At 46.8% G+C, this 16,210-nt stretch overlaps 1 protein-coding gene across 2 annotated transcripts in view; it reads left to right on the top strand.

Moving 5' to 3' along the window:
- LOC149370655 (short-chain dehydrogenase/reductase family 16C member 6) overlaps window positions 1-15,863 on the top strand; it is an 80,355-nt gene extending 64,492 nt beyond the window's left edge. The window contains exon 3 of one of the 2 annotated variants that reach the window (XM_089562638.1): window positions 1,900-11,826. In XM_089562638.1, coding sequence (XP_089418764.1) covers window positions 1,900-1,984 — 85 coding nt within the window. In that variant the 3' untranslated portion in view covers window positions 1,985-11,826. Of the gene's footprint in view, window positions 1-1,899; window positions 11,827-13,476 lie in introns of those variants that run through there. The other variant, XM_089562634.1, reaches the window with a different exon arrangement.
- The last annotated feature ends 347 nt before the right edge of the window (window positions 15,864-16,210 follow it).

The following is a 16,210-nucleotide window of genomic DNA, read 5'->3' on the forward strand; positions in this document are numbered from 1 at the left end:
CCAATATTCAAAATTTTTCTTCAAGAATGCTGTACAGGTTATTAAACGAGGCGCGTACCTGCTCGAAGAAGAAACACGTACGACATGCGCTCTGTGCATGTCGTATGTGTTTCTTCGTTTTGTCCTGTCTTCGTCGCGCAAGTACGTACCTTGTTAGAAATGAACCAACTCGCCCAGACAAAAGTATTAGTTAGTAAACAAACCCTCAATGCGGCAAAAGTGTGCTTGGTTCCGCACCGTGCACTTTGCAGTGCACGCTCACATGGAGTTACAGGGGGCCATCAATCCGACCGCGATATGCCGGGTTGTCGATAGGCGGGCTCAATACTGACGCGCCGAACCTATGGCAGACCAGAAGAGTATGTTCCCAGACTGTGCATGCTTAGCTGCCGAATGCTTGTCTTTAGGCCCTCTATCTGCCGCAGACCACTCCGCGCACGGTCTCAGCACTGTTCGCGCTGTCTCGAGAATGCTCCTGGGGGGCTTTTCCTGGTGCCAAAAGTTAGGATAGGAATACTATTTGTCTAATTGCCTGGGTCCTCGTTGCGGAATGAGCGCCTCAGAGTAGCCTTGTGTCTGAGCCACCAGGCTGCTCTGAACATGCTCGAAGTGGCGCGCACATTGTGCCGAAGACTGTGCGTCGTTATTTGAACGAAAAAAAAAGGGGGGGGGGGGGGGGGAGGGGGGGGGCATTGGATGAAAAAAAAGAAACACAGATTCTTGATTAGTACACTTTTTTGCCATAAATAGGACGATTCCAACGATTTACACCTTATTTTTCATGTTCGCTGCTCGGGCAGTACCTGGTGACGCCCTATGCAAAAGTTCCCTAGCTGCTGAGTTTTCTTCTGGGCCCTACTACGGTGTCAATAGTTGGGCAGTGAGGCAAACTCATTAACATATACCTTAATTGCGGGCACTTAAACACCTAGGATGCTGGCAGAGCTGCCCTGCTCGCCTGAATGCGCATCTGAATAGTTGTGCATGTTACCTGCCTTGCTGTGAATACTTTTCCGAACATTCTCACGCACATCCCTTCCAATCGTCATTTGCTGCCCTTTCTCTGCCCCCCCCCCCCCCCACACTCCCCTTTTCCCAGCCGGCCGACGCTGAAGCACTAGCGGTGAGTCACAGCTTAGGTGCTGCCGTGGTACTTCTCTTCCCTATCTTTTGAAACAAGAGACCTGTCTGCCTACGGCCCAGTAACAAGCTCCCTGAGAAGCGTTCAAAATAATAGCGAAATGCATCCAGCCACAGGCTTACCTGTCAGCCACAGCGGTGGTCCAGTGTTTTCAGCATCCGTCTTGCATGCGAGAGATGCGAGGTTCGATCCCCAGTGTCGCCGGGTACCCACTGATAATACAATGGGTACAAGCTTTCCACCAGCCTGATGCTCAGCTTATCTGGGGTGAAATGGGTTTCTATCTCACCCTGAGTAGAAAAAAGTACACCCTTTCTCAAAAGTTTGGAGCCCAGGGGGTTTTCTTTTGAGCCACACTGTGTCGTTCTTAATGGATCTCTAGCGCTCTAAATTCCTGGGCATGAGAAGATTTCTGGTACTGCCTCCTCCAATGGGTAGGACTTCCATGAATCCTCCTGGAGTCCCAATATAAAGCTTTGAAGTGAACCCCCTGGGCTCTAAACTTTTGACAAAGACTGTACCTTGTTTCAAAGCGTCATTTGGCCAAAGCTGACATTGCGCCATTAAATTATATCATCGTCATCATAGGGCTACCCGTCTCTCGTCTTTTCTTTGCTCTTTTCTGCGTACGTGGACTCGTGTGCTTCTTTTGTATCGTTGCGTTGCCTGCCAGTGTTTGTGCCCGTTGTGCCTCGTACCTGTACGTCTTCCTCTTCCTGGGCCTGAGTGTGCTTCGCCTGTTGTCCTGCATCTTGCAGAATCGTTCCGGAGAAGGTGCTGCACATCGCGGCCCGATGCATGAACACGCAAAAGGCCATGATCCACTACTACGGCCGGTCATAGGCAACGTGTGCCACGATGCGTCGACGGGACGGCGCCCGTCCGTAGACGTGCCACATCGGTCACCCCACCTGTTCTGCGAGGCTGTGTCGGCGGCCGGCACCTTCTGCCTGTGCGACTGTGTATACCTGCATGAGTAGCAGAGAGCTCATGGTGCCTGCTCTGGGGCCAGCCGAGGAAGGCGAAACATCACCCCTTTTAGCGGCTAAAGCCTGCACTTAAACCTATAACAGCTCGCAAATCGTGCATGGGCGCTGTTCTGTGCCTTACTCTCATGTGCCTTGTTTACCCACTGTTGTTGTTGTTGTTGCTCTTGTTGTCGTTACCCGGCGCGTTCTCTGTGCTTTGTGGGCGACATCCCCGTTATTCCCGGTTACTCTAGTGCTGTGCTTACTCTCACGAAGGTCACGTTGTCTTGCTCTCAGTGTTTTGGGAAGGAAGAATTATCGGGACGTTGAGGGAGATTCCAGTAAGGATTCAATACACCCATAAAGCGTGAGTTATAGCTTTCTTCTACTTAACGGTGCTAACTGACCATGGAGTGGCGTACACTCTTCAACGAAGGCTCGAGCCACTGTTCGGCTCTGTCGTCCCGCTGCGCACGCACAAAACATCGTCTTCCCACATTTGTTAAAGCACCAAAGAGTTTATGAACACTCCCCTTGTGGAAATGAATACATAAATAAATTGCACCTATATGTGCCCGTTTCGAATAAATCTAACATTACGCCGCAAAGTAAACTGCCCCGGTGGTGTAGGTATGTCTAAGTTTGATGGCAAGCAGTTATTAGCAGCGGGGACGGGAGTTCGGCATTAAGTGCACGCGGATTTGGAAAATCGAAAGTACCGACTTGTTAGGCTACACTCAAGCGATGTTAGCTGAATGCAGCGCCAAGTTGGTCATCAATTTTTCACGGAAGCAAATAGGGTTCGAGGTTCAAAGGGCACGGACTTCTGCTAAGGTTGCGAATTATCTGAGGAACGTATCAACCCTGTGCGTGTGTGTATGCGTGTTAAGACCACCGGGGACGAGTTCTAGAGTTTTGTAAGGTTGTGCATTTCTTTGTATCATGAATTTCATGCGTGTGCGTGGATGAGTTACGGGATGGCTGCAGTGCTTGACAGTAGTTTAAATATGGTTTGTCCTGTTTTAGGGGCACTGTAGTGTGTTTTTTCCGCCGATTTTGTTGTTGTTGTCGTTTTTGTTATTCTTTCTACTATCCAGTGGAAAAAGCCGGATTACGTTGACTTAAATTGTACAGTCTTTGTCAAAAGTTTACAGCCCAGAGGGTGTGCTTCTAAGCCTCGCAGTGGGACTGCTGTAACATCCGTGGTAGTCCTACCCATTGGAGGAGGCAGGACCACAAATCTTCTTACCTTCAGCAAATTTGGAGCGCTGGAGATGCATTACGAACCAGACAGTGTGCTTCAGAAGGAAACCCCCTGGGCTCCAAACTTTTGACAAAGGCTGTACATCATGCTCTGCGAGTTTTCGGCACCGGCCGGGGTATGCAGCCCATTGCACTGTCACCAGCTATCAGCCTAAAGCTATATACATGAGCAGTAGGGCCTACGGAAAATTTGCTCAAGCAGCTATACGGAAAAAAAGGTGGCTACCTCCTAATCCATGAAAATGATTCTTATCACGTACAACGTAAGAAAGCAGCGGGATTTTACGCACAAATACGTGCGATCTTAGGAGTTGTGGTCCTCTCACAGTTTAATAAGTGCGGCCCTTACGAAACCATTTTCGAGGCCCGAATGATTCTTTTGAAAGCCCGATCAGACCCGATAAGCGTCACGTCCAGATCGGATAAGGCTGGAAAGGAGGGAACTTGCGGCCATTTCCCCGAAGCTGCAGATTGAGGCCTCTTAGTTCCTTTTGATTTTGCTGAGTGTCCTTAATTGAGCTGCTGACGGTGTCGCATCTATGGAGTGTTTCATTCGTTTTCACGAGACACTAATGTTGGCTGTAAGCGCTGGGTCGTGCGCAAGAATTTGCTCTTGTCCCTTTCCTTTTTGATATTTGTAGCAATTTATGACGGTCATCTCTCGGCACTGACCGCTCGACGCTTCATCCAACAAGGCTATGCTAAGCTGTGGCATTCTTTCATAGCCGTATGGCTGTGTTTGGGTGGATGCCAGTGATACTTCCTTATTAAAATTGTACTCCGCCTTGGGGGATTCCCCTAAACATCCGATCAACACTGTTCCCACTTCGAGCTGATCATAAATTCACTCTCGTTCTACCATGTGCTAGCCGTCCCAGATAGCTCAGTAGGAAGTGAAACTGCTCCGATGAAGTGGTTGTTCCGGTTTCGAACCCCGGACCAGGAACAATTTTTCTTTTAGTACGATGTTTCTGCGGCAGCTGTATAACTTTCCTTTGTAGCCGTATGGCTGCGCTTGGGTGGATGCCAGTGAGTAATTGCTCCTTTATTACAAATTCTACGCAATCCGAAGCTGTTTACCTTCGTCTGTTCACGCACTGCGTCAAATACCGCGACGAGGGCAAATCAGCTTGGGGTTTGGCGCTGGCCATCTTCCAAGTAGAAGAGGCCCGGGGCGAACTCCGCATCCTCTGATTCGTTGCAAGGTTAGGAATGAGAGTGAAAAATTACACCTCTGCAATTAGAAGCTATCGCAGCAAAACACACGCACACACAAAGATGAAAAAATTGCGGACGATTACGTTACTTCCTAATGCGAAATTTGAGCGCAGCTCATCAGCTGTTTCAGCTTTCCGATAGATTGAGGCAAAGTGCCCGCATTCGTAGCATTAAAGTCAAAGCATACCTGATTATTGCGGGGAAAAAAGTAGACCAGGTCACCTTGTCGAACGCACCCGCTTCACTGATGTGCTGGGATTAAATAAGCAAGTTCCTCCAAGTACTATCAGCAACGAACGAAATGCGAACAAGGCATTTGAAGCACGGACAGAAAAATGAGAAGATCTTATCCGGAAGACTCTCAATACAAGAGCAGGTTATTTTCACTTCGAAGGCATGAACACTTTCTTTCAGAAGTGTTTAACAGCCTCGCTTGTATTTCTCCTCGAGACACTCGTATTTTAGTATTTTCGTGTTGGCATTTTAGTTCTCTTGTTCGCGTTTTTTTTTTTTGTTGCGAATAGTACACATGAGCAGCTGACGCATCCGCGCATTGAGACGCGTGGATGCCTTTCCTGCTGGTGACGCCTTCCTTGCATCAGACGAGCCTTGAGCGAACTGTGCACTAGCCGACCAATGATTTGTTCCGTTTCGCAGATGTTAGGATTGGTTTCTCATTAAGGCCACAGCTCCCATCAGTTCCATACCGACCGACGCCTTACACTGGGCTTTTCATCCTTCGGCTGGCGGACTGGTAGCAGGCGCTAATTGCGGCTTTTCCGTACAAGGAGCCCTGCGGCAGCCATTTGTTACGGCATGTTATGCAATTGAAGTAGCCTGCAGTCATGCGGTTAGAGACGTGGTTACGGAGGACGGCGCCGTGGGACAACTGGAGAAAGATGTGCTTTAGTACCGGAAGCCGCTGGTTACATCACAGGGTCGAGAAATAATTCTCAGGGCTTATGGCCTTTCCTTTGTCTATTGTTCTGATGGCTGAAAATGTAAACGTGTCCCGCAACACAATTAAGTATCATGGTTGTTTATTAGCCGTTTATAAGCGCCTCCACGAAGAGCCTTGTTCATCATAATTAGGACGTGTAGTGAAAGGCTACACTCTGGTTGTCAACTTTGACGACTGTCTAACCGACTTGACCTCTCTTCTAATCTCGGCAAATAAACAGAAAAAAAAAATGTGTGGTAGCCAGCTTGCTTTCCGCATACTTTATTCCTCTCGCAGAAATCGTCTGTTACGAGGGTCTGGAGCTCTGATGTCTGGCGTACGGTTGCAGACAAATGAAACACAAACGACGCCGCGGTTATGCGAACGCAGAAATGGAAATCGAGCAGAAGATGCAGAGCAAATAGTGTCATGGTTTCTGCGTGAACTGATGAACAGTTAACGAAAACCGAACTCAGTTTCATACCGTCATGCTCTGGTGCTTAGTCCCCGAGTTCGAACACTGCTACGGTGGGCATCATTTTGATGCAGGCGAAACGCTAAAACATCCGGTCGTCGGCATTTTCGTGCACCTCAAAGAAATCCGGGTGGTGGAATTTAATCCGGATCCCTTCACAACAGCTTACCTTGTAACCTTTATACACTGCTGGTTTGGCAGGGAGAGTGTGACTGGGGGAGGGGGTTAGAAGAAAAAGCAGAGAGGTCAACCATGGTATGGTGTATACCATCTTGCTACCTTGCACAGGTACGCCTAACCCTTGCAAAAAAGTTTTAGACAGTCTATAGAGTGTCTATAGACTTCCTTCTATAAAGTCCATAGACTGTCTTTAGACAAATCCTAGAGAACAGTCTATAGGCAATACAAATGCCATAGACAGTCTATAGGCAATCTATAGATTTATGGCCATACACTTTCAGTAGAAATTTGTCTATAGATAGACAAAAAGCAAATCTATAGGAAGTCAATAGGGTCAATAGAAGTTTATAGACTGTCGATAGACCACTTTTATAAGGGAAAAATCTAATTAATCTAACCGCTTCGTTCGTGTTTCATTTGTCAATGTCAGTGCAAGTGCGCCCGTGCTGTAGGTTTGATGACGTGTCACTAACTCTGCTGCTTTTCAGCTGTCTCGCTGACATGATTTTTTACACCTTTATTAGCGTAAATACATTTAGACTGGATACTATTTGAAACTGCATTGTTTTTCTGCTTTGTTGCCTCTGCGCGCCGCAACTTCGCACTGTGATACCAAGCTAAGAACCATTCTTCTTAAGCACTACACTTCGCAGTGGTACACTTAGTGGGCACACCTGTGGTATATTGTGAGATGTTTTGTTCGAAGAGCAGCGAAGTTTTTTGCGTCGGAGATGGTACAGCAACGCTCAGCGATGAGTGGAACTGTGATGACGGCGCAACTATAGAACTTTGCATCAGGCGAAGGCGATTTTGAAACGCCTCCTATCTCTGGGCTGTTGCGAATAGGTGGCGCTGCTGCTGCTTCCCCCAGGTTAGCGTGAGGAGCACACAACAGTCCAGCGAGCGATATGGCGCTGCCCAGGAAAGCCGTATCGGAAAGGCCTATCTGTACGGACGAATTCACGCTGCTAGGTTGTAATTTATGCATGGCTTTGAGTACTGAGCGCAAAGGCGACATTCGTACGCAGCAGTTCAGCTGGACGAGCCGTTATCGAGGTCCCTTCAATATGCGTTTTTTATAAAGGACCAGGAATGTAGGTGCTGAGGTGCTATTGTAGCCAACATGCGACATGGGAGCTGTGACTGCATGTGTTGCACCTGTTGCGTTTTGTAAATACGCTATCAGGATCGCCCCGCAGGTAGTGCATTTCTTGTTCTCTATAGCTTCGACTATGCCTCATTTTGTTCGGAGTGTTTGCTCAACTTTATTTTTTCTTCACTTCGAGCGCACGTGACAGCTTTAAATGGTATACAGTATACAGACATGGCATTAACTTATCCTGATGTGTTGACGAGCGTGCGGATATTATGCACTTATTTTATTTTTGCAGCAATTTTTATGGAAATGAAGCGCTGCTTCGTTCAAAAACGTCGGTGCTTCTTTTTCAATGCTCGAAATGTTGGAATGTGGAATGCACATGCATGCAAGTGCTGCCCTTGCATGCCATATATGAGCATTTCGCGCTCGCTGTCTTCTGAGAAGCGTTTTTACAGGGCATTTGTCTTATGTATTGTTTTAGGCACTTTGTCATTTTACACTTGTTGTGCACTTTCTGAGCGGATTGCATTAAATTGTTGTTAAAAAATGCCGCCTTCGAGTGTAGTAAATTCGCCACGTATCGAGTTCATAAAATATTCTTTGGGCCACTATTTTTTTCGTTGTCAGTGGTGACGTGACCTGCATAATGTAGATGTTAACTTTTTTTAAATTATGTGTATGATTGTCGTCTGCATGTTTGTGGCCCACTGAACTGATTAGTGTTCATCGTCACGCTTTTTGCATAATGAATAGAATGCAATATATAGGAAATCTTCCTATTTGCGTAGATTTGGAAGCAGCTGAAAGCCTTCAACTATGTGATTAAATACAATGGAACACACGCGACATTATGTCACACGTGCAGAAATACAAAAGGCTCAAAAAGATTTTTATAAATTTAACTTAAAAAAAAGGTACTTGAAATGCTGCCTCCCTCATAGTCTAAACAAGCACAGTGTCGAAAGCGAAATGCTGCATGTTCAGCAATGGTGCGTAATGTTTTAGGGAGCAGTTTTATTGTTTAGGTTGTGTAGCTAAAGATATTACGGTAAGTAACACTTTTTTAATGTGTGCAAAGTGCGCCTGACCTTCTTCTCGCCACGTACGAACTCCGAGGCAGCATCTTGAATGAAGGACGATGAGTCTCGGAAAGGCGAGATCGCACCTCAGAGTTCCTCTATTTCTGCTGCTCTTAATATTCGATCTCTTTTTTTAATTTACTGTGCTTAGTTACAGTTTTCATGAAACGAGGTGTCGTATGCAAAGTAAGAAAACACAGAAACATATTCTTGGATTTTGCATTTGTAACACGTGAGTCTTCACTGTACCAAGTTATTCACCTATGCATCGACAGTTTTTTTTTTTTTACTTTCCACATTTTGTACGGTGGACTATCTTCTAGAGATAGCTGCCGAGTCTTCTGCAAGAGGAATGAAAGCATATGGGCATAGCGCCTTATCATGGAGTTTTACTGAGGCGCCCTGGGTATGCTGGTTTTTCACGCTTGCCGAACCCGAGGAGAGGAGCCCTGAAAGTTACGGGCGTTGTGGCCTATAGGCGGCAGTTATATCTATGTAGCGCAGTCTTGTAATCTCTGCAAACGAAACAAGAACAAAGAAGTGGTAGTTCAGCGTAGTTTTCACTCCCAACTGGGGTCACCTTCTGAGTATAGTCTTAGACAGCGGCGCCGGCAAGGGAAGCACTGTAACCAAAAAGCGAGTGTTACGCCACAAGCTGCGCGATGTCGCTGCCCACCACGGCGGGACAAGCTTGGGAAATCGAGCATTTTAACAGAATTAACAAAGCTACTTAATCGCATGCATCACTTGCGAAAGTCGATTTCAAAACCCAATCGTTCCATGCTGTGGCTGCTAATCGCATGCATCACTTGCGAAAGTCGATTTCAAAACCCAATCGTTCCATGCTGTGGCTGCTTATTATGCGGCCAGTAGGAGCAAAGGCTAGTATCTCAGAACGGCCCTGGCGTCATTTATGAGTGCCTGCAACGGTGAAGAAATTGGCTAGCTGGTAGAAGCGAGGCGCCCTGCTTGAGCAGTTAGGGTCTTACAGCCAGTACCCGGTGCACGGTTCTTTTTCTTTCTTTTTTTTCCATTACCCAGTAGTTGAGAAGAACACGTCTAATCGCCCACAGGTTTTCCTATAGCCCGCAGGTCTTCAAAGTTGGAAAAAAACAGAAATACCTTTTCGTTTTAAGAGCAGTTCGACCTGATGTGGAGAGTTTGGAAACTCCCGCATAAATTTGATCGCACTTTGGCAATTCCGGAGCAGAGCACTCTAGACACGAATTAGCCGATATGGCAGGCACGTAGAGCAGGGATTTTTTTATTCGGGAGGGGCCCCAAGGCAGTTTTCGAGCTGGGGGGGGGGGGTGCTGGCAGCTGCCCCCCCACCCCCCTTGGATACGTGCCTGCGATATGGGAGTAGAAAGGGTGTAAACTCTCTTTCCAGCGCACTCCTTTATAGGGGCAGGATATACTGTCCAAGCCCTGGCTCGATTTAGATCACTAAAAATGTGGAACTCTTGTGGTTGCAACGGCAACAAATTCGTTCATCGAAACATTCCATCAGTTAGGAAGGTTTTAACCCACGTTCCATTCTCCTCTTTTTCATATCCTCAAGGCCTCCGGTTCCGGGTTTAAAGGCCTCCTCCCACTGCTAACTCATCAAGTTACTATGCTTTACGGTGGAAACATGCCTCCTTTGCCAGTAAAAAAAAATTCCGTATATTTAGTGATCGAAAGCTACCGCGCGACTTGGGCAGCACACTTTTCCCCTAAGATGGAGTCTGCTAGAATACAGATTACTGCCTTTTTACTATCACATAGTCTAATTTATATTTATAGTGCCTTGTCGTACCAGTTGTCGTAATAGTAATCGTAATAGTGTCGTAATAGTTGTACTACACGACTGTCTTGTTCCAGAACTGCGCATTCGGTCTACTATAGGGCTCCACCGAAGAACTTTGAAACATTTAAAGTTTTGCCAAGTGAGAGGCCAAAAAGCAGGCTACTTTGTAAAGCCATACAGGAGAGCTGCACGAGCAGCCTACGCAAGCCGTCGCATTGAGCGCAATTATACCAGCTACGCGGGGCCACTCTCCGCAAGTATACGGAAGGAGGAAGACGTGCCGTATGCGCACTGCTCGGTGACCCTGCGCGGTTGTCAGCACAGCGGATAGTAGTATATATTTGCCACCGCGGCCGATGACGTCGATGAGGCATTCTCTGCGCGTGCTGCATCTTTATGTTCCTCTCCTTGCCAAGGTTCTTCACTTGGTTTTCATCATCGGCGGGCCCCCGACTTCCCTGTTGCGCTATAGATGACGGAAGGTGGGCGCTTGCCACGTTTCTCTGGGCGCCTGCGGCCGATAATGTCTCCCGCTCACTTAGCGCAGAAGCGTCGACGCAAATGCGAGTTTATTGTGGCTTTTTCCTGCTACTTATTTTACACCGGCACGGTTTCAAAGGTGGCTGGGAACTGTCTGAATTCACGCAGGTCGCTGTTACCTTGTTGTCCAAGAACGAGTGGGAATCATATGCGTTTTGTTCACATTTTCGTGACTGGGTACTTGCTATGTGCATGTTTTGACACGTGTCAGTTTTGAAGTTACGCTGCTGAGAAAAAGGCCGCCATCATCTGGAAGACGTTGAAGTAACGAATGTTAGCTGGCAGGTGGTTGTTTGTGCAATGCTATTATAGATGGCGCTACAAGTCTCAATGCGAGATGTGCTGTTTTCTAGTTGCTGCCACAGCTGGCGCTGTGATCTCAGGGTGGTAGCAGACTCCACGGAATCTCGAAACGTGATGAGTAGGTGCTGCCGCAGATGGCGCTGTGATCTCAGGATGGTAGCAGACCCCACGAAATCTCGAAATGTGATGAGTAGTTGCTGCCACAGATGGCGCTGTGATCTCAGGGTGGTAGCAGACCCCACGAAATCTCGAAACGTGATGAGTAAGAGCTAACGCTCTTAAAAAAGAAACGTGAACAAGGGCGCAAAAGAAGACGGGATTAACGCAACAGAACGTAACCTCTTATTAGAGAGTTCTTGCAGAGCGTATACTATATATACCGCCAGTGCTACCATGTACCGCGAGCCGCCAATGCTCGTGCTCAGATGACCCCGACGCGGCAGCTGGCCTGCACCGGGGCCTGATGCCCGTCCGTGCTTGCGCATTGGCGGCTAACGGTAAGATTCAGCTCTGGAGGTGTAGGCAGGCAAATGCAAATACAGGGAAATGTTAAAACACCTGCTCCTTGAACCGCTATGAGAAGGTGCAGGAAGCAGACGTGATAACTTCCACTATTCTGGCGCCATGTGCAAACTATAATCCAAAGAGAAATATAGCGACGCCCTAAGAACGCTTGTTAGAAGGTCTATATGTTATGGTAAAACTGCCTTTTCGATGTTGATGCTGAAGTCAGAACTATAGTTTTGTCCTCCGCTGCGAATTGAGTGCTTACATCCATAGCACTTGTACCTCTACGCATTTCGACTGGTATTAAATAAATGTCTAACCTAAGTTTAAAGCTTGAAAAATACGTCTGCTTAATTCGCCTCTTAGCAGTACAGATCATCGATGGAAACAAAATTTCTCTGGATAGAAGTAAGATTACGTAATACAAAGCAGCAGCTGTTCTTATAGGCTGGGTAGGAGGAACATTTTGCAATATATAGCGAACGCTTTCAAGTGCAAATATCCGGCTTCTTTTCTCTGGAATATCGCAGCTATCCACAGTTAACGTGAAAAAGGGCTATCTGCCGAGTGAATGTCTCCGTTTTTTTTTTTAATTAACCGCCTTTTGATTATGGTTGTGACACAGTTCTTACCACCTAACAAATTGCAACTACTAGTAGAAGTGCAAAACTCAAATGCATTAGGCGTTCACTTGGTGAGGCGAAACAAAAAAAAAATAGCGGTAAGTGTTTTTCGCATGTTTCTGCAACTGCGCGACCAGGAAACGCATCGCTCATTGTCATCCCAAATCCATCCAGCGCAATTCGATCCTGATCCGCTCAATCGCCGTGTAGTGGAAAGCATTGCACATAGTACCATGAGTGCGAGAGAGAAATGGACGGAAAGGCAGCGAGGTTAACCAGGCGATGCCCAATAGGCTACCCTACACTTGGGGAGGGAAACAAAGGGGGAAAAAGGAAAAAGAGCAGCAATGAAATGAGTTTTTCAAGCGTTCATCAACCACCATGTCAAGGGGACAGAGGGCGCGCACTAAAAACTTAGACGGAAATATATAGACGGGAATACAACCCCGAGTGTGTACTTCCAAAGTACATAGTACCACGAACTTTTAAAACGACGGTCGACGCCTTGTTACGATAATTTTAATAGAAAAGTTTATAGCAATGAAATTGGGTCGTGAGGCCTGTCTGTCTGCCTGAGCAGTTAAAGAACGTTCTGTCCCTTTGCCTTACGTACAAGGCATATATCTTCTCAAACTCAGCATTGGCAGAATAAGGAACAGCAAAATGGCAATCTGTCAGTAGTGCCTTGCCAGTAATGTGACACGGTTCTCCTTGTTGGATGGTGGGGTGGGGATACAGGAACGGGCGCGAGAGGAGGCATAGAGGAAGTCTCTGCTCTCCTCTCCGTTCAGCGCACGTTCAAAGACAACCGAAATGAAGTCGTGTGCTACGCGCCTTGCTTGTCAAGAGTTGTTCGTCTGTGAATAATTCAGATAAAAAAAATGGCGCCTTTTTACAGGTCTCGTTTGACGAGTCGCTAGCGTAGTGGTGCTCACGAGGACAGATCAAATCTCGCAATTTTAAACGGATGTGTATGGTCTTGCACAAGCGAAGACGCACGCCGCGGCGTTAATTTCCTATCTTCGCGGGATTCTGTGTTGCAAGTGTTACTTGCGAAACTCAACGTGAGCTCCGTTCTTCGAAAACCTGCTCGATGATCGGCTTAGTTCTCCAGGTTTTCTTGTAAGAAGGAAGACAAACGCGTGGACTTTTTCTGGCCGATTCCTTGCGCAGGGACCAAGTATACGTACGCTGATTGCAGATGAGCGGACACTAGAGATGGCCAGATTACGCCGCTAGGATTTGCTGTAGGGAAGAAAAGAGATCTTATCGTTCGCTCGGAAACGTCCATGAGCAGCGCACGTGCTCAGCTGTTCACCGCTTTTCGCTTTCTTCTCTGGCTGCTACGCAGGATACTCCCGGTCAGCGCGATAGTGGCCCTGTCCCGCGCTCTCGGCGGATTCGAAGTCATGGACAAGTTCACCGGCCGAGGCATCGCCGCAAAGGCATAAGACCAGGAGCCATGTCTCAGCTAGGACAAGTGGCCACAACTTCCAGTGCTGTGTTCTTCTCTTCTGCCTTTGTTTCGAGTCTCTTCTCTTTCGCAACCTGTCTCTATGCCAGACAGCTGATGTGCCTTTACTTCGGTTACACTGGACACGCGTGTCTTTATTCTGTTCGTGTGTGCGCAAGCACTAGCGTATTGTCGCGTGTCAGCAGAAATTCTTTGGTCACACTGCAAAACCCCGACTCACGCTCGTGCGAGTTGGGTTCATTCGCGGGTGAAAACATTTTGGTCTTCATCATTGAATTTAGAATGGTGTCCCGGGAAGTAGTACTGTATGTGTATAGAAAGGATATCTCTTCTTTCCTTTGCACCACAGAGACAAAGGGAAGGGCAGATTCTTAGTGATCGATAACTTGGAGAGCCACATGAATGCCTGAAACGAGAAAAAAAAAAAAAAAAACGTAGCTGACCGGAAGAACACATGAGGGCGGCCCTAAGAAACCACCCTCTTGAAGGGCCAATCATGCAGCGGTTGAGTTCCTATTCCTTATCGATTGTGAGTGAACCGAACTCTGATGTAGCTCGCAGCGCAGTGTATTGGATGGTGCTCAAAAAATTTAGCTGCCACTTTATATGCCTGCGGGAATGACGGAAATGTGTCAGAGTGACGCACACACTGAAGCGTTAGAATGGGGTGCGCACCTATTCAATGCGTGGTCCAAATAGGAATGTGGAAACACCGTTACTTGCGTCCCCGTAGTGGAACGTCACATTTGGCTCTTTTGACTGCAAGTAGAGACGTTATTGATGAACGTGTAATCGATGAGGAAGGATAAGATGCGTGTATGGCTCTTCTTGGAGTTGTTGGGGGAAGAAATAAACAGAAGGCGCGGAGCTGTGAAGGTGTCACGCTCGGCTTCCAGTTTTAATAGCTTCTACAGCACGCGAAATAACCAGTGTCCACGCGTACCATCGTCTTTATACAGAAAAAAAAGATAAATAAACAGCACAAATGAGAGCGCTATCTACAAGCACTAAAGCATTGCATCAACAACACAGACCAGCCCAGTGGGGAATGGCCTACATGCAGCCATTGCGTCAAGTTCATGAACAATAATGCATCATGAAAGCGTTCTTTGAAATCTTTACCGCGTTCCCTGAGCGCAGGTTAACTACAGGAGGTAATGGAACAGAGGTGGCGATGTCGAAATGGATACAGTCTTCTAATAAAGCTGTTCAACTATCATGTACATAGTACAGGCTGCTTCAAAGCACTCCAGCTTTCGACGATTCTCAGAAACTGCCTTAAGCGAGGACGATCTTTACCTCTGTGCTTTTTCACCTTTGGTAGCATTGCAATCTAGGGCGAGACAGGCATGCAAAATGGGTGCAGTCAAGCGCAGAGACGAGAGGTTATTTCCTTGTTGACTGATATGCAGAGACTGACGCCACGGCATTACTTTTAGAAAGAAAAAAAAAAACAATCGCGCTGAAGGGAGACAAACACAAGAAAGACCGACGCAGCCCTTTGACATGCTTAGATTTTTCTTTGCATTTTTTTTTTATCTTGCAGCATTGCAGTCTCTGGTTATGAGGTGAACGACATGACACTCGCAACCTTTCCAATTTGTGCCTTAGCTGGCTTTGCTGTGCGTCGCTTTTACGGGCACTCTCCCATGTTTTCCTGAGCCAAGTTCCTTTTTCTCGTGACAATTAATAGGCGAAAGCGTAGCGCGACATTTCAAGACATACGATCAGCAGGAGACAACGTTTCATGATGGTTCGAGGATATCAAGTTAATGGTATAAATCGTGCTTTAAACAAAGGACGATATAGCAGCGGTGTGAAAGAGCGTTCTCTTACTAAACTTTGAACTGCATTGTAAGTTCTGTGCTTGCAGCATGGGAGATACCTTATTATATTCCATAACACATGCGTAGTGCCTTCACTGCTTTTTCCAACGTTTACTCCGACTGAAGGAATAACTAGCTTTTAATCAAAGGGACCATCATTTGTCACATTTTAGGTTAAAAAAAAAACGCGTGGTACCCTGAAAGTGTTCTTGTTTCTTCATGTTCCACTAATTACTTCCCCGCCGACTTGCATGACAAGGCCACACATTTTGCGACCCAACAACGCAATCCCAATGGCAACAGTGTCGTTATCTGTTGAGAGTAAGGGCGCTACCTTTTCATTTTCCTTGTTCATTCTTCTGTACATAGTGTTCCTTGCACAAGACGAAAAAAAAAGTTTACTGAATGTTAAATAAAGTTGTATAGATCGATGGGTTACTACTGGTGTTGTGTGAGTTCTTCAACTGGAACCATCAGTGCCTTCCTGCCAGCGACGCTCTGCACTGCTGCGCTGATAAAGATGTCGATGAAAAAGGTATTGATTACTGAAAAAAAGTATCTGTCGATTCAATGATATCGCCGCGTGCAGTGTCAGTCGATTTCGTTGCCACTCAGACAAGCATATTGGCACGAACAGGACCTAAAGTGAAACAAAATGTGCTTTTTGATTTTTAAGCCATTGCACATGCTTAAGGAACTTTCGGCATATTAATGCAGTATGCTCTGTCCTTTTTATGCGCTCGGAGGTTTGCGTTTCTAATCCTGTGATTGGTGGCGTTTCCACA

This window comes from Amblyomma mixtum, chromosome 1 (assembly GCF_055824585.1).
Source record: "Amblyomma mixtum isolate Tamu chromosome 1, ASM5582458v1, whole genome shotgun sequence".
Taxonomy (NCBI): Eukaryota; Metazoa; Arthropoda; class Arachnida; order Ixodida; family Ixodidae; genus Amblyomma; species Amblyomma mixtum.